Source organism: Phaenicophaeus curvirostris, chromosome 8 (genome assembly GCF_032191515.1).
Source record: "Phaenicophaeus curvirostris isolate KB17595 chromosome 8, BPBGC_Pcur_1.0, whole genome shotgun sequence".
Taxonomy (NCBI): domain Eukaryota; kingdom Metazoa; phylum Chordata; class Aves; order Cuculiformes; family Cuculidae; genus Phaenicophaeus; species Phaenicophaeus curvirostris.
In genome coordinates, this window is record NC_091399.1 from 16,543,740 (window position 1) to 16,566,920 (window position 23,181).

The 23,181-nt window shown below is 51.0% G+C and overlaps 1 protein-coding gene across 1 annotated transcript; it reads left to right on the forward strand.

Moving 5' to 3' along the window:
• Window positions 1-11,762: 11,762 nt before the first annotated feature.
• LOC138723324 (uncharacterized) lies at window positions 11,763-22,430 on the forward strand. Its single transcript, XM_069862271.1, is given in 12 exon segments — window positions 11,763-11,778; window positions 12,559-12,626; window positions 12,780-12,842; window positions 12,844-12,976; window positions 13,653-13,941; window positions 13,943-14,082; window positions 14,824-14,951; window positions 15,530-15,730; window positions 17,120-17,287; window positions 19,046-19,192; window positions 21,209-21,431; window positions 22,231-22,430. Coding segments are annotated over 12 exon segments (1,776 nt in total).
• Window positions 22,431-23,181: the final 751 nt, after the last annotated feature.

The following is a 23,181-nucleotide window of genomic DNA, read 5'->3' on the forward strand; positions in this document are numbered from 1 at the left end:
TTAGAAAAGACCCACAGGATCCCTGCCCCTCCCATGGCTGCGGCGGCTCGATGCTGCAACAGCTTCACCGGGCACTCGGGAAACTTCTGGCCTCCTCAAGAAGTGGCTCGGAGGGAGGCAGCCCTGCTCTGAGGCTTTGCTTCCCAGAGCTCCCTGCTGAGCCCCACAAGGAGTCCAGCCACGCGCCCAAAGCAGATCCAGGCTACGATCCTACAGCTCTTCACTAAGTTTGCTACAGCTCTAAGCCAATTCCATTCCGAAGGAGTAAGGTACAAAGCAAAAAACCAATTCAACAACCGGCTTGAGGATCCCATTGATCCCACGTTTTGGCAGCGAACGCTTGCTCTCCTCAGCCAGAGTGTGCACAGGCATAAACCCCAAACCCTCAGCTTGCTGAGAAACACAGCGAGCAGAGTCTGTGAGGGAAGAGCCGGGAACAGCAGCCCCCAACTGTCTGGGGCCGGGCGGGTGCCAGTCGATCGCTGCTGGCGTGCAGATGGAGCAGGAGCAGGAGTGGGCCTGGCAACAGCAATAGATACGGTGCTGACCACTTCAGGTGGGGTATTGAGAGATTCAACAGAAAAAGGACCATTGGGGCATGGACTGAGTGCTTTATGAATTGGGCGATCTTCTGTATCTCAGAGGGGAACTTTTGTCGTTCCTGGATTGATTGACTCAGATTATACTGGAGTCATAAAAATTATGGTATACACCTTAACCCCACCGGTAACTATTTTGAAAGGTACAAAGATAGCTCAATTAGTTCCGTTTCAAGCTCAGGTACCGAATGTTATGCCTAATCAGAGAGAGGATAAGGGATTTGGTTCTACAGGGCTTCCTCAAGTTTTATTGGCAATAGATATTTCAAAAGGAAAACCAGAAGAAAAAGTGTTGTTAAAACATCCTAATGGTTCTTCGGTCTCTCTGATTTTCTTAGTGGATACTGGAGCTGATGTTACTTTAATTCCCTTGCATTTGTGGCCTCAACAATGGCATTTGGTTCCTGCTGCGACTAATATAGTGGGTGTGGGGGGAATGCAAACTACAATGATAGCTCGGGATAAAATTGCATTTTATTTTAAAGATGGGACGTCAGTTTCAACACGATCATATGTAATCAACTTGCCGGTAGCATTATTAGGTCGAGATGTGTTATCTCAAATGGGAGCCCGATTGGTATCAAATTTTGGGGAGCGACCACTGATGAGCAGCCGGACAAGCCCCTATTAAAGCTCACATGGCTTGTTAAGTCCCCTGTGTGGGTAGCTCAGTGGCCGCTATCTCATGATAGGCTGCAAATAGTGAAACAATTAGTTGATGAGCAATTAAAGGCAGGACACATAGTGCCTTCAACTAGCCCATGGAATGCCCCAATTTTTACTATTCCGAAAAAGTCGGGAAGATGGCGTCTGTTACATGATCTTAGAGCCGTTAATGCTGTTATGCAGGATATGGGAGCGTTACAACCTGGTTTGCCATCTCCAGTAATGATACCCAAAGACTGAGATTTGTTTATAGTGGACTTGAAAGATTGTTTTTTCACAATCCCATTACATCCAGAAGATTCAGAAAAATTTGCCTTCTCGGTTCCGGCTATTAACAAGCAGGAGCCTGCAAAACGTTTTCAATGGGTAGTATTGCCCCAAGGTATGAAAAATTCTCCAATGATATGTCAAAATTTTGTTGCTTGGGCTTTGCAACCTTTTAGGCAAAAATATCCCTTTTTATTAGTGTATCATTATATGGATGATATACTAGTAGCTGGGGAGCAATTGGAAATAGATCAAGTATGAACAGATTTGGTATATATGTTGGAGCAAAAGGGTTTGAAAATAGCTTCGGAAAAAATACAAAAATCATCTCCATGGAATTACTTGGGGTGGCAGATAACCAATAATGCAGTGAGACCCCAGAAAGTGACTATACATACTAACATAAAAACATTAACTGATGTCCAAAAATTAATGGGAGATATCCAGTGGGTTCGATCACTGACAGGGATTACAAATGATGCTCTTCAACCATTAATGGATTTATTGGGAACCACTTGTTCAACAAATGATAAACGGCATTTAAATAGTAATCAGAAAAGAGCATTGGATAAAATAGTGGAAAAAATCTTAACAGCTAATGTTGTCCGTTATATAGCAGATAAACCTTTAGAATTAATTTTGATTAATTCTGGCCAGGAACGGAAACACCCATTATGTCTTTTGGGACAGACAGAACAAAAGTTTCAAATCATAGAATGGATATTTTTACCGTATCAACCGAAAAATACTATAACCACTAGACTTGAGCTGTTTGGTCAATTGATTATGAAGGGCAGGAAAAGATGTTTGGAATTGTCTGGGACTGAACCTTCACGAATTTACCTGCCAATTAATAAGGGATATTTGGATTGGCTTATGGAACATTCAGAACCTATTAGGATTGCATTAGCAGATTTTATGGGAGAAATCAACAACGCATACCCGATTAGCAAATTGATTCCTTTGATGCAAAACAAACCTTTGAACAGATACCGATGCGATCTGAAACGCCAGTGAAAGGCATTACATTTTTTACAGATGCAGGAAAGAAATCTGGTAGGGCTGCTATTACCTGGCAAAAGCGAGGACAATGGAACCAGAAGTTAATATTTACACAGCCGGGTGATTCATTACAAACTATGGAGCTACGAGCAGTGGTTTGGGTATTTCAACAATATACATCACAGCCTATTAATATAGTTTCTGATTCATTATATGTTGTAGGTACTGTTTGTAGAATAGAACGGGCTATGATAGAAGTTAAAAATGCGGTTTTGTATGCTTTACTGTTACAATTGCTGTACCTGTTGGAACAACGAGAGCATAAGTATTTTATTACTCATATACGAAGCCATCAACCTAATAACGACAATTTAATATTCCTCTGTCTGATGCACAAGGTATAATCAATTCTTGTCCAGATTGTCAAAAACAAGGTATGGGGTTAGGATTTGGAATAAACTCCAGAGGGCTTCAAGCCTTACAATTATGGCAAATGGAAGTGACCCATATTCCAGAGTCTGGGCGATTGAAATATGTGCATGTCTCAGTAGATACTTTTTCTATGGCCATATGGGCCACGGCACAGACCGGGGAATCTGCAAAACACGTAATTAAACACATGTATGCTGCTATAATGGCATTAGGGGTACCTCAAATGCTAAAAACAGATAATGGGCCAGCTTATGTCTCTCAAAAATTTAAACGTTTTTGTGTTCAATGGGGAATCCGTCATACTACGGGTATCCCACATTCTCCAACGGGTCAGGCAATCATTGAGCGTTCTCATGCAACCTTGAAGTCCCTTTTGCAAAAACAAAAAAATCCTCCTTTTTGGGAGGAGATGTATTGCCCCCTAGTAAAAGAATTCACTGGGAGCGCTGGGAGTCCCGCTTGTCTACGAGGGGGGATGTGGCAAAGCGCCGGCTTGGCTGCCTCGGGAGGGCTCTCCTCTGGGCTCTTGCGTAGCTGTCAGACAATATTGATGCGTGCGAGTGCAGGTAAACGAGGATCCAAAATGCAGAGGAGCCAAACGACCGCTCGGCCAGATCGCTACATTCCCAGCCGTCGCGCTCTGAGGATGGAGGTGGCCAAGTTCCTCCTGAGCCAAGAGCAGGACCCTGCCTTGGTGTCACCCACCAAGAAGGTGAGCGTGTTGCTGAGTTGCAGGGACTGCGCTGCTCCCTCCCAAACGCCCTCGCGGCCTTTCCCAGGGAAGCAAACTGTAAGTTGTGTCGCGTGGTTGCGTGAGGCTGACAGCCCCGAGCGCCGCTGCCTCCAGCTCTGCCCTTGAGGAGCCGGGGATGAGGTTGGAGCTGTAGGGCCTGGGAATGGAACGGGGACGCGGGACCCTGAGTGAAGCTGTTCTGTAGGGACGTGTCCCTGGGAAGAGCCTCTGGCCCTTGTGGGAGCCAAACACAGCTTTGCTCCGTTTTAAAGCCTCATCAGCCCAGGGTACAGAGCTCCTAGGCTGTGAGCCTGTGCCCAGGGACACTGCTGGCGGGAGCTGTTCCAGCACAATGTCTGCGTGGGGAGCCGCTCTGGAACGTGTCTGCTGGGTTCTGAAATCTCTGTAGGAAGCATTTGGTTCCTTGTGGCTGTGGCTTTGTCCGCTGGCCGTGAGACGCTGACCTGGCCGCTCTTCTGTGCTCAGATGTGAGCAGGAGAGCTTGCTGGTGTCTGAGGAAAAAACCCTTGGAGCTGTGTCACGGGTTAGCCCCAGCCCGGCTGATTTCAGCAGCTAAAACCGTGCAGTTGTGCTCCCAAATCCCTCCACTCCCCACACCCCTGGAAAGGGGGAAAGGGAAATGAGAGGAAAGAGACTTGTGAGTTGGAAACTAAAACCGCAGCTTTAATTAAAATAATAATAATAATAATAATAACGGTTATTGATCTTATTAGGAGTGGTAATATATATATACACAAATATCTGAGATCGCGCCCTCGATGACTCAACGTCACCACAGATCCTGCAGAGCAGAATCGAGGGAATGGCTCCACAGCCAGGAGGGAGCTGAGCTCAGGAACTGGAGTCAGGAACACGCGGGTCCAGGGTCGGGGGCAAACAGAGAGGCGAGGTCCTCAGCGGCCGTCACAGAGGAGGGGGCCGACCCTCGTGGTCTTTGGGTTTCAAAGCGAGGGTGACGTAGATGGGATGGAATCCTCCGTTGGTCGCTTTGGGGTCACCTGTCCTGTTCGACCTGCCTTGACAGGCGCGCCAGAAAGCCTGGGCAGTGAGGCTGAACGGCTTCGATGTGGAAGAGGCAAAGATCCTGAGCCTCAGTGGAAAGGCTCCGAGCCCTGCGGCAGGTGAGGGACAGGCTCTGGGTGAGTCGACTCGGCTGGAGAGCCCTGGGCAGGGGAACAGCGGCACAGAGGCTCCGCATTTGGAGGCATCGACCGGCTTCTGGGAGCTGCTGTGCACACCGGGCTCTCCCTAATCCTTAGGTGTCCAGCGGCACAGAGTCTCCGCATCTGGAGACTCTGGGGGTGTTGGTTGACAGGGACTGAACAGGAGCCAGCAGGGGCCCAGGCGGCCAAGAAGGCCAATGGCATCTTGGCTTGTGTCAGAAACGGTGTGGCCAGCAGGTCCAGGGAGGTTCTTCTCCCTCTGGACTCGGCCCTGGTGAGACCGCTCCTCGAATCCTGTGTTCAGCCCTGGCCCCTCACCACAAGAAGGATGTTGAGGCTCTGGAGCGAGTCCAGAGAAGAGCAACGACGCTGGGGAAGGGGCTGAGAGAGGTGGGGGCTTTTAGCCTGGAGAAGAGGAGGCTGAGGGGAGACCTCATTGCTCTCTCCAACTACCTGAAAGGACGTTGTGGAGAGGAGGGTGCTGGGCTCTTCTCCCAAGTGACAGGACGAGAGGGAATGGCCTCAAGCTCCACCAGGGGAGGGTCAGGGTGGACATTAGGAAAAAATTTTTCACAGGAAGGGTCACTGGGCACTGGAACAGGCTGCCCAGGGAGGGGGTTGAGTCACCTTCCCTGGAGGTGTTTAAGGCACGGGTGGATGAGGTGCTAAGGGGCATGGTTTAGTGTTTGATAGGAATGGTTGGACTCGATGATCTGGTGGGTCTCTTCCAACCTCGTCATTCTATGATTCTATGACTTCTCCAGGAATTCTACTCAACTGGAGCCCTGCGTCCAGTCCTGGAGCCCTCAGCACAGGAAGCATATGGAGCTGTTGGAGCGAGTGCAGAGGAGGCCACGGAGATGATCTGAGGGCTGGAGCACTTTTCTTCGAGGCTGCCCACCTGCCAAAACTTTTCTGTTGTTTCCACTATTTCTAGTGAGCTTCCACCTAGGGGCACTGAACCTCCAGTGAATGTGGTCACTGTATTTATTGCTGATGGGTGGAGAAGGAATTCTTGCTTCACGTGCCCAAACTCAGCTGCACGTGCCCAGCTGGGGTGGCCTGGAAACGGTAGGGTTGGGTCCTTATTATTCCAGCTCTCCCAGTTCCTGAAAGAACTGCTGGCATTGTTCTTCATGCTTCAGAAAGCGACCCTTCAGTTCAGTCAGCTTCTCTTGCACCATTTGCAGGGGTCTTTTCTGCTCCCTGCGTTCTTCTGTCTGAGCCCTCCTCAAACATTCGCCTCAGGAGCATGGATTTGATCTCCTCATGCTCCTTCTCCAGCTCTCTTCTCCTTTCTACTGCTTGTCTTGTGTCTTTCAGGTTGTTCTCGACCTCTTCCAGCACCTCTGCCACTTGTTCGAGTTTCCTTTTCAGGGCAGCATTTTCCCCTTGAAGCTCTTCTGTCAAACCCACCTGCCTACGGAGGTGAGCGTTTTCCTGGGCCAGGCAGGAGTAGGCATTCCTGATCTTGGTGAGCAGCATCCGCAGTGCCTCACACATTTGGTAGTCGGTGCTGGCAAGGGAGTCCTCTTCATCTGCAACCACTCGATCCTGAGGCTCCTCCGCCACGTCCTGTGTGAATCACAGAATCACGAGGTTAGAAAAGACCCACAGGATCCCTGCCCCCCCCATGGCTGCGGCGGCTCGATGCTGCAACAGCTTCACCGGGCACTCGAGAAACTTCTGGCCTCCTCAAGAAGCGGCTGGGAGGGAGGCAGCCCTGCTCTGAGGCTTTGCTTCCCAGAGCTCCCTGCTGAGCCCCACAAGGAGTCCAGCCACGCGCCCAAAGCAGATCCAGGCTACGATCCTACAGCTCTTCACTAAGTTTGCTACAGCTCTAAGCCAATTCCATTCCGAAGGAGTAAGGTACAAAGCAAAAAACCAATTCAACAACCGGCTTGAGGATCCCATTGATCCCACGTTTTGGCAGCGAACGCTTGCTCTCCTCAGCCAGAGTGTGCACAGGCATAAACCCCAAACCCTCAGCTTGCTGAGAAACACAGCGAGCAGAGTCTGTGAGGGAAGAGCCGGGAAGAGCAGCCCCCAACTGTCTGGGGCCGGGCGGGTGCCAGTCGATCGCTGCTGGCGTGCAGATGGAGCAGGAGCACCCAGGAGTTCCCTGCGGGGCAGGTGTCCCCAGCAGCCCAGCCCTGAGCAGCATTTACCTGCCTCTGGTCAAGCGCCTGAAGTGCTTGAAGGAATCGCTCCATGTCAAGCCTGAATTGCTCCTTGTCCCTCTTCAGGTCCTCCTGGGCCGTATGAAGGCTCTCCAGATCCCGCTGGAAGGAGACCTTCTGCAGCTGCAGCTGCTCTTGATCCCATTTGAGCTGGTCCATGTCCCACTTCAGTAGAGCCTTCTCCATCTCCACTGCCTCCTGGGATGTACGAAGGCTCTCCAGATCTCGCTGGAAGGAGACCTTCTGCAGCTGCAGCTGCTCTTGATCCTTTTTCAGCTGGTCCATGTCCCGCTTCACTTGAGCCTTCTCCATCTCCACTGTCTCCTGGGATGTATGAAGGCTCTCCAGATCCTGCTGGAAGGAGACCTTCTGCAGCTGCAGCTCCTCTTGATGCTTTTTGAGATCTTGCCACATTCTCTGGAGCTCCTCGTTTTCCTGGGCAAGGTGGGCCTCCTTCACCTCTAGCTCCTTCTGCCGTATTTCAAGTTCGTCTCTCCTCTTCTCTCTGAGGGAACCGGGCACCATTGATTCTGCTGACAGCAGGGAGGTCGAGGTTTCCTTCTCTTGGCTTCTCTCTTCTGAGGAGAGTGGCAGGCGCTGTGCAACGCCTGCTGCTGGTTCAGGGGATGAATTCCTCTTAGTCACTTCCTCTTGATTCTCTGCTTTAGGGGCTATTGCTCTTTTGGCATGACTCTTTGCCTGCTTCTTTCTCCGGGAATAGCTCCAGCAGCAGCCAAGAAGCCCCACCGATGCAGGGATGGCATCGAGTACAACATCGTGGAAGTAGAAACGCATTTTACAGACCCTGGGCTGTTCCCTAGAAGGAGAAACAGAAACCACGGTCAAACGGTCACAGGGAAGGTTACAGGAAGGTTCAAGTTGATAAATGCCTTCAGGGATTTCTGTTTGCATCAACAGGCTCTGGGAATTCCGTCTGCTCTCCCAGCAGAGCTCCAGGGATCCCTAGACACTGATCACCAGGGTACTCCTCACTTTTCACCTCACCCTGATGCCTGAGCCAATTTCCCCTTCGTTCTGTGAGTGCTCTGGATGCTGAGGGCTCCCTGCCCCCGGGATGGTCTGTGCTGGCGACCGGCTGCTTCAGGTCTCCCCCAGAAGAGAGAAGAGGACAACTCCCCAGTGACTGAGCCCCCATGCTCTGCGGGGACAGACCCGAGCGCACTGTGCTCCCTGCCTCCTCTGTCTCCCCCCGGGGAGGCTTATGCTGTCAAATCTCAAAACTAGTGGAAGTCGAGGCTGGAGTTGAAGAGCATCGTGAAGGATCACGGAGCAAACGAGCAGGGAGCTAAGTTGGAAAGGAGCTTCAGCAGCCAGGCCACGATGCCTCCCTACAAACGCTGCAGTCAGCGATCCAGCGCTCGGGAAAGAAATACGATTGTGGAGACAGAGCGCTGGGCAAGGCTGGCAGAGTGAAACCAAAATGGGAAACCTCTGGGCTCTGGGCATTTCCCAGCAGAATTTATCCAGAAGGCATAAGAACAGGAGCTGACAATACTGTGAGGGACTGGAGGCCCTTCCATGGAGAATAAAATCATAGAATCATCGAACAGTTTGGGTTGGAAGGGACCTTAAACATGACCCAATTCCAGCCCCTGCCCTGGGCAGGGACATCCCACTGGCTCAGGCTGCCCAAGCCCCATCCAGCCTGGCCTTGGACACCTCCAGGGATGGGGCAGCCACAGCTTCCCGGGGCAACCTGGGCCAGGGCCTCAGCACTCCCATGGTGAAGAAATTCTTCCTAGTGTCTAGTCCAAATCTGCCCCTCTCCAGTTTATCCCCATTGCCCCTCGTCCTGTCACCACAAGCCTTTGTGAACAGCCCCTCCCCGGCTTTCTTGGAGCCCCTTCAGGTACTGGAAGGTCACTATAAGATCTCCTTGGAGCCTTCTCTTCTCCAAGCTGAACAACCCCAACTCTCTCAGCCTGTCCTCGCATGGGAGGTGCTCCAGCCCTCGGATCATCTCTGGAGCCTCCTCCGGGCCTGTTCCAACAGCTCCATCTCCTTCTTCTGTTGGGGATTCCAGAACTGGACATAATACCCCAGATGAGGTCTGACCAGAGAGGAACAGAGGGGCAGAATCCCTTTCTTTGTCCTGCTGGCCACACTGCTTCGGATGCAGCCCGATGCATACCTCCCTCTTGCTGCTCACTGTCCAGCAATGCCATTGCCTCCGTTTCATTCTTTGAGGATTTACACTATTCTTTGCCTAAAACTAGTATATATACCCACTACTTTTGTAAAGCGTGAGGCCTTTTTCTAGAAGGGCATCCAATTCAGCACCGAACTGGAAAACAAAAATGTTATTGACTTTGCCTCAAAGACTTGATCCTTTTCAAGGTTTTACCAGTGAATGAGTGTTTCCCACTTGGGACACAGGGGGGACTCCCCATGCCTGGGATTAGGGAGGCAGGGAGCTGTGCGAGGGGGACAGGGGGGACTCCCCATGCCTGGGATTAGGGATGCAGGGAGCTGTGCGAGGGGGACAGGGGGCACGTGGAGCCCAGCGGGGAAGCACAGCTGGTGCTTTTTGGCCCTCGGGCTCTGCCTTTCCCCCCTCAGAAGGGGGGCTCAGGTGCCACTGACCCGCAGGGGCTGCTCCAACAGGGGAAAATTCCCGCCTCCTCCTCCCCCACCCCGCCATTTTCCCGCCTGGAGGCGGCGGCTCCGCCCTCGCGGAGGAGGAGGAGAAGGAGGGAATTAGGGGCTCAGGGAGCTCTGTGGTGAGTAGGGGAGCGCTTGGGGGTACAGGGAAGGTTCTTCATGGTCTGTGAGGGGCGAGGGTGCATCCCCCTTCCTGGAATTATGGATGCATGGAGTTCTGTGGGGGTCAAGGGAGCACGTAGGACAGAGCAAGGAGACCCCACGCCTGGGATTAAGGGCAGGGGGGTCTCTCTGAGGGGCAGGGAATCCCCATGCCCGGGTTTAGGGGTGTAGGGAGCTCTGTGAGGGGCAAGGGAGCATGTGGGGCTGGAATTAGGGATGCAGGGAGCTCTGTGAGGGGCAAGGGAGCACGTGGGGCTGGAATTAGGGATGCAGGGAGCTGTGTGAGGGGGACAGGGGGGACTCCTCATGCCTGGGATTAGGGATGCAGGGAGCTGTGTGAGGGGGACAGGGGGGACTCCTCGTGCCTGGGATTAGGGATGCAGGGAGCTGTGTGGGGGGGACTCCCCATGCCTGGGATTAGGGATGCAGGGAGCTCTGCGAGGGGCAAGGGAGCATGTGGGGCTGGAATTAGGGATGCAGGGAGCTGTGTGAGGGGGACAGGGGGGACTCCTCATGCCTGGGATTAGGGATGCAGGGAGCTGTGTGAGGGGGACAGGGGGGACTCCCCATGCCTGGGATTAGGGATGCAGGGAGCTGTGCGAGGGGGACAGGGGGGACTCCCCATGCCTGGGATTAGGGATGCAGGGAGCTGTGTGAGGGGCAAGGGGGCACGTGGAGCCCAGCGGGGAAGCACAGCTGGTGCTTTTTGGCCCTCGGGCTCTGCCTTTCCCCCCTCAGAAGGGGGGCTCAGGTGCCACTGACCCGCAGGGGCTGCTCCAACAGGGGAAAATTCCCGCCTCCTCCTCCCCCACCCCGCCATTTTCCCGCCTGGAGGCGGCGGCTCCGCCCTCGCGGAGGAGGAGGAGAAGGAGGGAATTAGGGGCCCAGGGAGCTCTGTGGTGAGTAGGGGAGCGCTTGGGGGTACAGGGAAGGTTCTTCATGGTCTGTGAGGGGCGAGGGTGCATCCCCCTTCCTGGAATTATGGATGCATGGAGTTCTGTGGGGGGCAAGGGAGCACGTGGGGCTGGAATTAGGGATGCAGGGAGCTCTGTGAGGGGGACAGGGGGAACTCCTCGTGCCTGGGATTAGGGATGCAGGGAGCTGTGTGAGGGGGACAGGAGGGACTCCTCGTGCCTGGGATTAGGGATGCAGGGAGCTGTGTGAGGGGGACAGGGGGGACTCCTCGTGCCTGGGATTAGGGATGCAGGGAGCTGTGTGAGGGGGACAGGAGGGACTCCTCGTGCCTGGGATTAGGGATGCAGGGAGCTGTGTGGGGGGGACTCCCCATGCCTGGGATTAGGGATGCAGGGAGCTCTGCGAGGGGCAAGGGAGCATGTGGGGCTGGAATTAGGGATGCAGGGAGCTGTGTGAGGGGGACAGGGGGGACTCCTCATGCCTGGGATTAGGGAGGCAGGGAGCTGTGCGAGGGGGACAGGGGGGACTCCTCATGCCTGGGATTAGGGATGCAGGGAGCTCTGCGAGGGGCAAGGGGGCACGTGGAGCCCAGCGGGGAAGCACAGCTGGTGCTTTTTGGCCCTCGGGCTCTGCCTTTCCCCCCTCAGAAGGGGGGCTCAGGTGCCACTGACCCGCAGGGGCTGCTCCAACAGGGGAAAATTCCCGCCTCCTCCTCCCCCACCCCGCCACTTTCCCGCCAGGAGGCGGCGGCTCCGCCCTCGCGGAGGAGGAGGAGAAGGAGGGAATTAGGGGCCCAGGGAGCTCTGTGGTGAGTAGGGGAGCGCTTGGGGGTACAGGGAAGGTTCTTCATGGTCTGTGAGGGGCGAGGGTTCCTCCCCCTTCCTGGAATTAGAGATGCATGGAGTTCTGTGGGGGGCAAGGGAGCACGTAGGACAGAGCAAGGAGACCCCACGCCTGGGATTAAGGGTAGGGGGGTCTCTCTGAGGGGCAGAGAATGCCCATGCCCGAGTTTAGGGGTACAGGGAGCTCTGTGAGGGGCAAGGGAGCATGTGGGGCTGGAATTAGGGATGCAGGGAGCTCTGTGAGGGGCAAGGGAGCACGTGGGGCTGGAATTAGGGATGCAGGGAGCTCTGTGAGGGGGACAGGAGGGACTCCTCGTGCCTGGGATTAGGGATGCAGGGAGCTGTGTGAGGGGGACAGGGGGCACTCCCCATGCCTGGGATTAGGGATGCAGGGAGCTGTGTGAGGGGGACAGGGGGGACTCCTCATGCCTGGGATTAGGGATGCAGGGAGCTGTGTGAGGGGGACAGGGGGCACTCCCCATGCCTGGGATTAGGGATGCAGGGAGCTGTGTGAGGGGGACAGGGGGGACTCCTCATGCCTGGGATTAGGGATGCAGGGAGCTGTGTGAGGGGGACAGGGGGCACTCCCCATGCCTGGGATTAGGGATGCAGGGAGCTCTGTGAGGGGCAAGGGAGCACGTGGGGCTGGAATTAGGGATGCAGGGAGCTCTGTGAGGGGCAAGGGAGCATGTGGGGCTGGAATTAGGGATGCAGGGAGCTGTGTGAGGGAGACGGGGGGCCTCCCCATGCCTGGGATTAGGGATGCAGGGAGCTGTGCGAGGGGCAAGGGGGCACGTGGAGCCCAGCGGGGAAGCACAGCTGGTGCTTTTTGGCCCTCGGGCTCTGCCTTTCCCCCCTCAGAAGGGGGGCTCAGGTGCCACTGACCCGCAGGGGCTGCTCCAACAGGGGAAAATTCCCGCCTCCTCCTCCCCCACCCCGCCATTTTCCCGCCAGAGGGCGGCGGCTCCGCCCTCGCGGAGGAGGAGGAGAAGGAGGGAATTAGGGGCCCAGGGAGCTCTGTGGTGAGTAGGGGAGCGCTTGGGGGTACAGGGAAGGTTCTTCATGGTCTGTGAGGGGCGAGGGTGCATCCGCCTTCCCGGAATTAGAGATGCATGGAGTTCTGTGGGGGGCAAGGGAGCACGTAGGACAGAGCAAGGAGACCCCACGCCTGGAAGAAGGAGGTGAGGTCGCTGCTTATTACCGATAAAGAGGGTTTAACCCCAGCACAGCTGGAGAGGGGAGTACATGGCCATGATGGGCAAACCTCTCCCTCTATGTGACCTGGGCTTCCAATCCACCTTGGAGCTGGTGGCAAAAATGCCTGACGTTGTCAGAATCTGTCCTCAGGAGAAAGGCACGTTTATCCTCAAAGGTGAGGTTTTATTTCCGTAAAAGTGGAGGAGTTGTTTGGAACCTCATACTGGTATGAAGCGATGCTCTAAAACCAGGAGGTGCAGAATGAATTGCCAGAGCTGTAGGTCACGTATCTCTGTCACTCTTTTTCTCATATAGCTCTGTTTAATTTTTTTGCCGTTGATGTTTTTTACTGTGTCTTAATCTGCCTTTTTGTACTTTTCTCCTCCTTCCTCCTGGAAAATAACAGAGGCTTCCAGTTCTTTTTGTACATTTTGCACTCTGCTCTTGGTTTAGAAAGTGCAGTAACGTTTCTATAGGAAGTTCAGTCTGTATCAAAGAACTTTTATCATTTTCCCAACAAAACTTGCAGCAGATGAGTTTCCTTTTGTGATCCTGTATCCAAGAATTGGACGCGCCTTTCTGCTTGGATCTGGATTTCTAGGGATGAGGGTGCAGGTTGGTTCTTGGCTGTTTCATCTGGTTCATTTCAGTTCACAAAGGGAGAGTAAAAGTTACCCTGTTGGAAATGCGATCTAGTGTGATTGGTTTTGAAAGACACGCCTGCTTCTGAAGAGGGTGGGGAGAATAGGAAAGAGGAGGACCTTTGCTTGTATAAAGCTTTCAGTAGTTTGCTGTCTTGGTAATCTCATAATTTCTTTCTTTCTTTCTTTCTTTCTTTCTTTCTTTGGTAGCCATTGCAGATGAGACCACCAAAGGTATTGCAAAACTGGTTGCCAGGCAGGAGGAAAGTGTTAAGTCACGAAAGAATGATGCTGTGAAGGCACGTGCTGCTTTTCCCTCTAGGAACACAAAGTGTCTCCCTCACAAAGCCAGTGCTCCTGTCCTGGCAGCGACTGGGAAGGCTGAGCTGCAGGATCTGCTGAGTTCCTCACCACTTCTGCTCAGGAACTTTGAGAGGGCCTATCGCAGACGCTTTGGCCGGCCGTTCCAGTATAGGCGATACGGATTTGTCTCTATTTCAAGTCCTTGAAAGTGTGTCCGATATCATTGTTGTTGAGCAGACAAAAGCAGGTTCCTTGCTGACCCTGAGGAAGTAGCTGGAAGGTGAGACAGCGAAGGAAGAGGTGCCGCACGGTGGGGCGCACAAAGAGGTGCCAGAAGGTGAGGGAGGGTATTATTTAACTGGAAGTATGTAGCTGCCAAGCAGCTGTGTTTCAAGTGATGTTGCTGCCTTTCCAGTAGCTGTCGTAGTCCTGGTTTCCCTAGGCTTTAGCGCAGAAGGGCTGCGAGGTACTGTAGAAGCAGCTGTTAGAAGGGTGTTGTTGTGGTAGCAGAGAGCTTAACTGGAAGTTTTCTACGGTTTGCCACTGTTTTTCAGTGCGAGGTGAAAGAAGGGATGTTAAGGCCCTTTCTGAATGCGTGTATAGGACTGGAATTTCTAGTAATTCCAGGCAACAGGTAATAAAACTAGAAGGATCTCTGGCACGTCGGCTCCGCAGGCTGGTAAAGCCTTCCAGATGCGCTTTTTGAGGCTGAAGCACTAATCTGAAAGGCATAGCTATACTGCTTCTCTGAAGAAGAGCCTGTAGATATCCTCAGCGTTCCCCTAACAACTATGAGAGAAAGCAGAGGATTGCATAAGGTTCCTGCCAAATGCCTGACTTTTCTTAGCATCGTTCTAGGAATTTATTTAGCCCTTGTCATGCTTGCAAGAGCAAGTGTGTTTTATTTTGCTTGAATTTATTAGTACGGCGAAGGATGCCTCTCAAGCAAATCCCCGTGACTGTGGGTGCTACAAGAGATGAGGAAAATGGCACTAGTACTTGTACGCTTTCATGGCCAGGTGTATTCTCCTTCTGCTTAATATGTAAATAAAGAATAACAAGTAAACTCTCTTTACAGCTGCACCTGCAATTGAGATGCCTCCTTTGGAACCCATCCGTGATGCCAAGTGGTTTCACCTGCCGGCAGAAGAGAAGTCAGAGCCAGTGGAAGGACAAGCACTAGATATGGGTGATGTCCTCAAACAAGTAAGTGGCAGGATGAGTGATCTGTAGGATTATAGAGGTCATAAAACAAGTTCCTCTGTGCTGGGAAGCCTCTTGGTCGAGACACCTGAGAAATACAGTCTCTGAAGGAAGGCGCATGAGCACGGTTGATTCTTCTGCGTTGTAAAGACATTATTTTAAAAAAGTTATTTCCTCTGTTTTTTTGAGGGTTAAAGAATCACAATTTTCTTTGCAGTGAAGCTTAGCAGTTTCCAAAACCTGACACTTTTAAAGTCTCTAATTATGTGATTCCAGAAATTAAAAAAGAAAGACGCAACAATATTTTAGGCAGTTGTGGTAAAAATGAGCGGTGAACACCATTGAACCGTGTTTGAAAACAGACGTTTAGGGTGAAAGGGCTTCCCAGTGTGCCTAGCACTGCGGCCTTGGGGTAGTTTGATTTACTTCAGTGCTGGGAAGCTTGTCTGCCTGACTTCCCTGTATTTGTCCCTAGCCTGACCTGGCTTCACTGCCTTCTTGACAAGTTCTCACAAGGACAAATCTCGGGCGTTGGATGTTGATCTGTTTATAGTAACTCAACATTCTTGTTTCTTCTTCAGGGTTCACGGTCCAATGATGCGATTCTCCTATTCAAGAAGCTGTGTGATTCCAAGCTACTTGTGGGCGTCGTGGATGAATATGTGAATGGCATTTGTCATCTCTTCCTGTGTGACGCAGCCACTAAGGACGATATCTACTTCCACGCTGTCTTGAGCAGTAGGGGATGTGCTGACATCTGTGGGAAGAACGTTCCTTCCCAGGTCAGGAGGGAGGCGTGTGCTTCTGACAGGAAAGGCAGGGAAAGGATTGGTTGGGTGCCTGTAGTGGAGAGATCTTTACCTTGAAGCAAGTAGTTTTGTGAAGAGCAAAACCGGTATTCCCTGCTTCCCTGCAATTTACTGTTTTGGGGCTGTATCCCACGGTGTCTATGGTGACGGCTTTCTTTTTGGTTAAGGTGGAATTCGATGATACAGCAGAGATGTTCTGGTTTAGCAGAACAAACTCTTTTCATCCTGACTTCTAAGAGTGGATTAGAAGGTTTTGGTACGGATTTTTAAAGTGGATTAGCTTGTTAATATTGCCGAAAAGGAAAATAGATGTTCTGAACATGAGGCCAAGCTGGGATGGAATTGAGGAGTTGTATTTGTAACTTTTCTAAACATTGTTAATTCCGGTAGGTTTTGTTAGTCATAAGTTGAGGCCTCCGAGTCATCCAGACCATGAGAGCAAGTCCATTAGATGTTACTGTCTGGCTTCAAGTAGCGCTGCATAGAATCGTAGAATTGCCAGGTTGGATGGTAGAGTCCAACCATTCCTATCTGCCGCTAAACCGTGTCCCTGAGCACCTTGTCTGCCTGTCTTTTAAACACCTCCAGGGACAGTGACTCAACCACCTCCCTGGGCAGCCTCTACCAGTGCCCGATGACCCTTTCTGTGAAATTTTTTTTGTCTGATATCCAGTCTGATATCCATTTTTTCTGCTAGCCAGAGGCACGGGCAGTTGAGTGAAGAACAGGGTAGTTAAATAAATAATTTTGGCCTTTCCTGCTCTAGGCCCCGGAGATTGGTTGTGCCGTTAAACTGAATTATAGATATGGTCTTGGCTTACAAAGTCTCTTTCTTTGCCAGTGACGTGTATAGTGCTGGACGGTGTAACCAGGGTAGATTGCATGTTGTGCCTTGAGCAGAGATTGAAGCTGTGAGCCAGCACAGAGAGCATTTATGATTTAGGCCCATCAGTGTTGCCTGAATGTCTCAGCTCCGTTTCAGCAAGAAGTCTGTGGATACGAAAACCTTTAGAAAGGTGCTGCAACAGTTTTGTATCTCAGCAGAAAGTCAGGCTTTGCAGCGCGGAGTGCTTGTATCTGTTGTTTCGTTTAGCAGATGCAGAATGCGTATTTTGGCAGGATTAAATCCAATAATTGTCTTTTTGCGTGTGTGTGTTCCATTTAGCGGGTAGGGGGCTATTGCTGGGTGATTTTATTGCTGGAGGGAGTTGATTTTCTTAGTAAGACAATTTCTCCAAGAGTTCAGAGCTCACTTGTGGGTGGTGTGCTTCTTTGTAAAACCCATTAGAATTCTTTTTATTCTTTATGGTGGTGACAACTTACTTTTCTTGACTCAGCTGTTGGGGTTTTATTTGTTCGTAGGGATTTGAGGAAGTGAATCCTTCAGCCTTGTATCTTGAGCCCAGCAGAAAGCAGGAGAATGCTGAACCCGTGGAGCCACACCTTCGCTCGCAGCAGGAATCTTTGAACGTAAATAGTGACATAGCAAGCTCGAAGCTGGATGAGGATGAACTGTGGGAACAGGTGAGAGTTTGGCTGCGGTGTGACTATCGTTCAGTGGAATTGGCTCCAGGGATCAGTAGATGTGTTGGCTTAGTCCTATGCAGTGTCTTGTGGAGTGGTTTTTTTTCCTTTGCTTTTATAAAAAGCAAGCAGAACCGTGACGTAACAACAATTACACGTGGACCATAAATACGTCCGTCGCTGCTTGACCTCTGATCCCTTTGCAGACGTCAGGGAGTCTGTGCTCAGTGAGTTCTCCAACCTTCCATACGCACCATCGTTTTTGAGTTAGAGGGAGAATGGACTCCAAGAACTCAGACCAGTACCAGATCCCTGAGATCAGTTTGACTTAGCAGTTTCCTAGTTTGCACCCCAGGAGCCAAGAGGTGGTGTGGTCTCCTCTAGTGTCTCTGGGGTTTGGCAAAGGATGTGTAATAACTCGGGGTGTCATTTACGTGTGGGAAAGGAGCAGAAGAACTAGTGATGTCTTGTTTGCCTTAAGGGTCTTGCTCATTTTAAACTTCTCCGAAAGGAATCCATTTGCAGTCTTGGTTGTTACAGGGGTTAAAGTTGTACACGACTGGAGTTTTTTTTAAAAGTTAACTCTAAAAGCGACCGATACCCAGGTCTGGATACTGCTGTACGCCTTTGATTTCAGAGCAGGTTGAAGAGAGGAGCCCTTTGCTATTATTTAATGGATGAAAAAGAATGATGAACAGAGGGGTTAAGCAGGGAGTAAAATCCAGGTCTTGGGCGCAGTCTAGCACGGTACCGTTAGAAACACCAGGGGTATTGTTTTACAGGTCACTCTCTCTACTTTTGTGTGATTTAAATTGTAGTTTTTTCATGACACATTTTACTACTGACGCCAAGTAACTGTCAGCTGTTGAAGTGTTCAGCAGTGGGCCGGCTCCAGGGCTGTTTTTCTGACATTCCTCTGAAACGTAAAAACGTAAGAGTTACTGTAGTGTCGGTAACTTGTAAAGCGGTCATTTTAGCCAGGTTTTATTTTAGCCAACTGTGTGTCTGGGCTAGGGAAACTATAAGCTGCACGTGTTGGATATTGGTGGGCTTGCACTGTCAATACATCATCTGAACTGAAGGTCCCAAACATCGTCTTTATGTGGGAGAAATGAATGTGACCGAGACTCTGCAAATCTGAGTTTATTGTGATTTTTATGGTAAAATCTGGTTAAGTGCAGCAAGATCCATGTGTGTAAACGTCAGACAGAGCTGGCAATTTGGAGACTAGAGGAATGTTAAGTGCCTTCAGGTTTTCTTCTGTTTTGAAGGGTCTTAGAATCCTTTTCCAGGAACAGTAATCCTCTCTTTTCTGCTATTCTGTTTAGTTGCTCGAAACGATTCCTCTCCTCCTCGGTGCATCACCGATGTCACCATCAGTATCAACTCTAATAATTGCTCAAAGTGTTTAGAACTGGGATGAAATACGTCTGACTCTTGGTACTGCTCGGCTAGCGTTTTCTGGGAACTCCTCTTTGGCAGTGGGGAACTCCCTTTGTGTTGTCCAATCCTAGATTTGCCTTGTCAGGATTAACTCGACCCCCTCCTCTGCCCTTAAGTGCGAAATGGCTGGACGCCGAGTTGTCTCAGCTGTGCTGTGTGAAGGCACTTCTCCATGGTGAAATTCCTCAGAAGGCAGCAAGCAATAACCAGAAAAGATTGCTCAGATAAAACTGTCCTTTCCAGGTGGTAAGTTTTCCTGTGGAGTACAGAAATGAAAGTGGGAGTCAGTAGCTTTCCTTGCTTTGTCCGTCTCCTTGGCAGTGGCACCTCTCTGCTGAGGAGGAGTTAGAGGGGGATGTGTGGCCAGCTTTGGATGAAGCCAGTGTGCAAAGCACAACGGACCGAGACCCTGAACCTGCACAGGAGGATACAAAAGAAAGTCCTCCAGAGCTCATCACAGAGGCTAAGGTGAGAGCCCTGAGCAGAGCTATTGCAGTTGAGGAGGGTTATTCTTGGTTTTAGGTTGTGTGAATTGCTTTGACCTGTGGTTTTTGTTTTGTTTTTTTTAAAGCGTCTGGCATGGCCTCGGGGCTGTGTTTTCCTCCTTGCTGTTGTTTCTGGGTGCTCGACTAGTGCTCTGCTGGTGCATTGAGGTGTGGTGGGAAGCAGACTACTCTTCTTTCTCTTTCATGCACAGTCCTGAGGGTTACTGGGAGTCATTGTGGGGTTTTCCTGGATCACTCAGAGGTCCCCCCTGGGTTAGGGGGATGGGTTTGAGAGGGTGGCATTTTGGGCTGTGCTTTGAGGCATTGTGTGGCACCAGTAACACAACTTTACTGCTTAAATAGTGGTTAATGATAATGGTAATGAGTCTGGCCGGGCCTGCAGCATGGCCTTTGGCCTGCGCTCTCCTTTGGGTTCAGCAGGGAGCCGGTGTCACTCAGGGTTTGTCGAGTCACAGAAGGTGTTATAGAGCTGGAAATGGGAGTGTGCCTGCAAGGTTTTGGATATCCGCAGCTCCTTACCCATCTGGAGATTGAGAGTGACTGAGACAAAGCGCTTTGTAGAAGGACGAGGGGGAAGTTGGCTCTCAGATAGTCTAAAGCAGAGCTGGAAGAACTGGTGGCGCTGGGAGATGTTACCTGAAGGGGATGGAGGGAAAGCAAGCTGGAAAGGGACCTTGAGAGAACGAGAGAGGAGGGAAAACCTCTCCTAGGAAGCGTGGGGAGAAAGTACGATGAGGTGAGATGAGAAGTAGGCAGATGAGCAGATAGCAATAGGGTCCTTGTGAGCTGACTTAAGTACTTCCCCACAAGTATTAAACGGCGAGTTCCAAAGCATAGGGATTTGCTAACTGGACCAGAGAAGGCCTGGCTACTCCCTGCTCCTCAAACACTCTCTAGGGTACCTGCTCTCATCTGCCTCTTGTGTGCTAACAGACATTTTTAGCGTCCACCCTTGCACCCTGTCTGTTTCTGCTTTGCTGTGGAGCGGCAGTGATGCTGCCTGTCCCAGTGAGGATAGCATGGGTGGCAAGAGGAGGTGATAGTCATCTTTTACATCTGTTTGGTTCTTTTTTTTTTTTTTTTAAACTCTTGTCCTAACAGTTTTTATTTTTACTGCATGTCAGGTGGGGATTTTACAGTGGGCTGGTGGGTATCGAGCAGAGTCCGGTTGGTTAATTGGATTCACCTCTCACCCAGGTTATTCTGTATGGGTGTCCTATCAGCGCAGAATTTCTGCTGCCCAGCCGTGTAGCTCTCCGTGCTGCTTCAGGAGCACCTTGTGGTCCCCTGGGGAGGCCAGTTTATGTTGTTTAAATCCTTTTTTTTTTTTGTGAAAACAATTGTTTTGTTGTGGGCTAATCCTCTGAACACACTTCCACCCAAGTGTGAAGCAGCTTTGAATGGCGATTCACCCCTTGTGAGGATGGATGGCTCTCTTCTGCTGCCTTGACAACAGAAGAAGCCTAGAGAGCAAGTACCGGATTTTTGAACAGCCGTACTTGTGCAAGGGGAATAGTTGCTTGTCTGTTGTTTCGCTATTTTTCTCGTCCGGGCTGCGTTAACAAATACAAACATTGGCTGTATTACCTGTCTGTGGCCGAAAGGTGGGTAATCGTCCCTGGAACTTGCTTAATTTGAGCAGAAATGCAGAGCGACGGCCTCTGACTCTGTTCCCGCTCCCTTGCAGAAACTCCCTCTGCTGCCATAATTTGTTCTGCGTGGGGCTGCCGAGAGGTGAGCCAGCTGTTCGCTCTTTGCTAAGACATGGTGATTTGTATCTTGTGCTAATGTGTCCCTCTTTCCAGCTTGCTGTGCAGGAGAGCTGCCCTTTGGCCAAAGTTGTTAGTAATTACTGGTGTTTTGTTTTTAAATTATCCAGTTGCTCTCCTTCCAATTGAGAGAGGATACAGACCAGGGCAGCCGATGAAGCGAATGTACTAATCGTGCCTTCTCATGAGTTTTTGATATACCTTTGCAGACACTTCCCTCTCTTGAAGAGTCCTCAATACCAGTTGTCTTCTTCAAGTCGGTGGAAGACATTTATACCTGCTCCAGGCAACCAAGAGGAATGAGCCAAGATGACCCTGATCGGACAGAAAGATTTCCCAACGAGGCCCAACGTCTTGCTCTGCATCCCGCTGTTCTACTTATGGCAGCGCCATTTATGCTGGACGACCATAACAGTACGAATAGATTTGTCGGTAAACTTTGAACACAGCAGAAAACTGAGCAGCCTGTAACTGTGCTGCGACTCTTGCAGTCGCTGTTGGGCACCTTGGGACTAGTGCTGCTGTTTTGCTAGAACAGGTGGAAACGTTGGTGTTCCTGTGGGGTGGAGATACGACGATAGTAAATAACCAGGTGCAATGCATCGGTTTGGTCTTTCGTGGGAACAAGTGCATTGAGGGTTATTTCTCTGATTTTTGCTGTCTTTTCTAGACTTCAGGCTGTTTTCGTGCAGAAGTCTGTTTCTCCATGCTAGCCCGTGTTCATTTCATACTGAATCTCTGACTGCCAGAGGTAAGGGACAAAAGCAGTTTTTTAACTTTGTAAGGTCCCTGTGTGGGTGTTCATCTTCCAAATGATGAAAGGATCCACCAACCTGTATGAGCTTTGCCCATTTTACAAGGCCAGTTGACTTGCCAAAGGCGGCGCCTGTTGTTTGTGCCTCGGAACAGATCTGTCTGCGCTCTCTGTGGAGTGGAGGCCCGGTTCTCTGGGCAGGAGCTACTCAATTCACATGTGACTTCCCCCCTCGGGGAAACGGATGGGAAATCAGATGTGAATTGAGTAGCAGCACTGGGAGGAGAGGGAGAGAGGCTCTCAGATTATACTGCGTTGGGCTCACCGAAGAGATGTGCAGTAGAAAGCCCTCTCGCCGTGACCCGGTAAGGTCTAGGCAAAAGGGACATCAGTCTAAAGTGGAGCTCTGAGAGTTGCCATTGTTGATGCCGTCTTTCTTTTCTGTGTTCCTCCTTATGCAGGGAAAGAGGAAGTGAGGAACAGACTTGCCCAGAAGTGCCGAGGTTGGCCTGTGCGGTGCCAGCGGGCTGTGTGACCAAGCGCCGTCTCTGAAACTGCTTGTCCCTCCTGTCACGCTAGCTGCCTTGTTCCCAGCTGCTCGCTTAGCCACTTGCGGTTCCTACTTGCAGTGGTTCCCCGGCCTGAGAAAGAACTTGAGAAGAGGGGAAGAAGGCTGAGCAACTGCCAAGGAAGGCTGCCTGGAGTAGCAAAGGCCACCGGTATGACCACGCTGTTATTTTCTTTGTTCAGAAATGTTTAATGTTTCAGGAAAACAGTTTGATTTGGTACTGATTTATTGCTCTTGGTTGTTGTTCTGAAGCACTGCGTTAGAGTGTGGCGTTGTGCTATATGTCTTCTAAGTTTAGGAGAGGGAAGTGGGCTACCTATCCCTCACTCCCTCAGTGCACAAGCAGTTTTGACGTTGTGTGGGGAAATGGTTTTTTGATTTTTGACTTCACGGATGCTCCACACGCTCCTTGCTCTTAGGAGAGGTGGTTGTATCCCAGCTGTGGCCTCAGTCCGTGGTGATGCTGAGAACTTGCCAAAGGAAATCTCCTTCCCCGAGAGAAGGATGCTCTGAATTGTTGATGGATCGGGATGCCACACCTACGAAGCATCGGGAATCCCGTGGTACAGATATTGAATGAGATCTATAAAGAATCTGACGGAGACCAGCTCACAGGGACGTCTTAGAGAGACTAGACGGACTACTGCTCTGGTGGCAAGTAGCAATTCTTTATTCCTCAACCAGAGTTTTTATACTCTCCTGGAAGAGCTTGTCAGTTTCTACCAAGCTTGAGTGCGCTGTTTACATTACGGCTATTCTTACTGTGAGAATACAAGTTCTGCAAGTTCTACAAGTGAGGGACTACGTGTCTGTTCAAGGATTCACACATTCTTCTGTTTGTGCTGGTCTTATCTTAGACC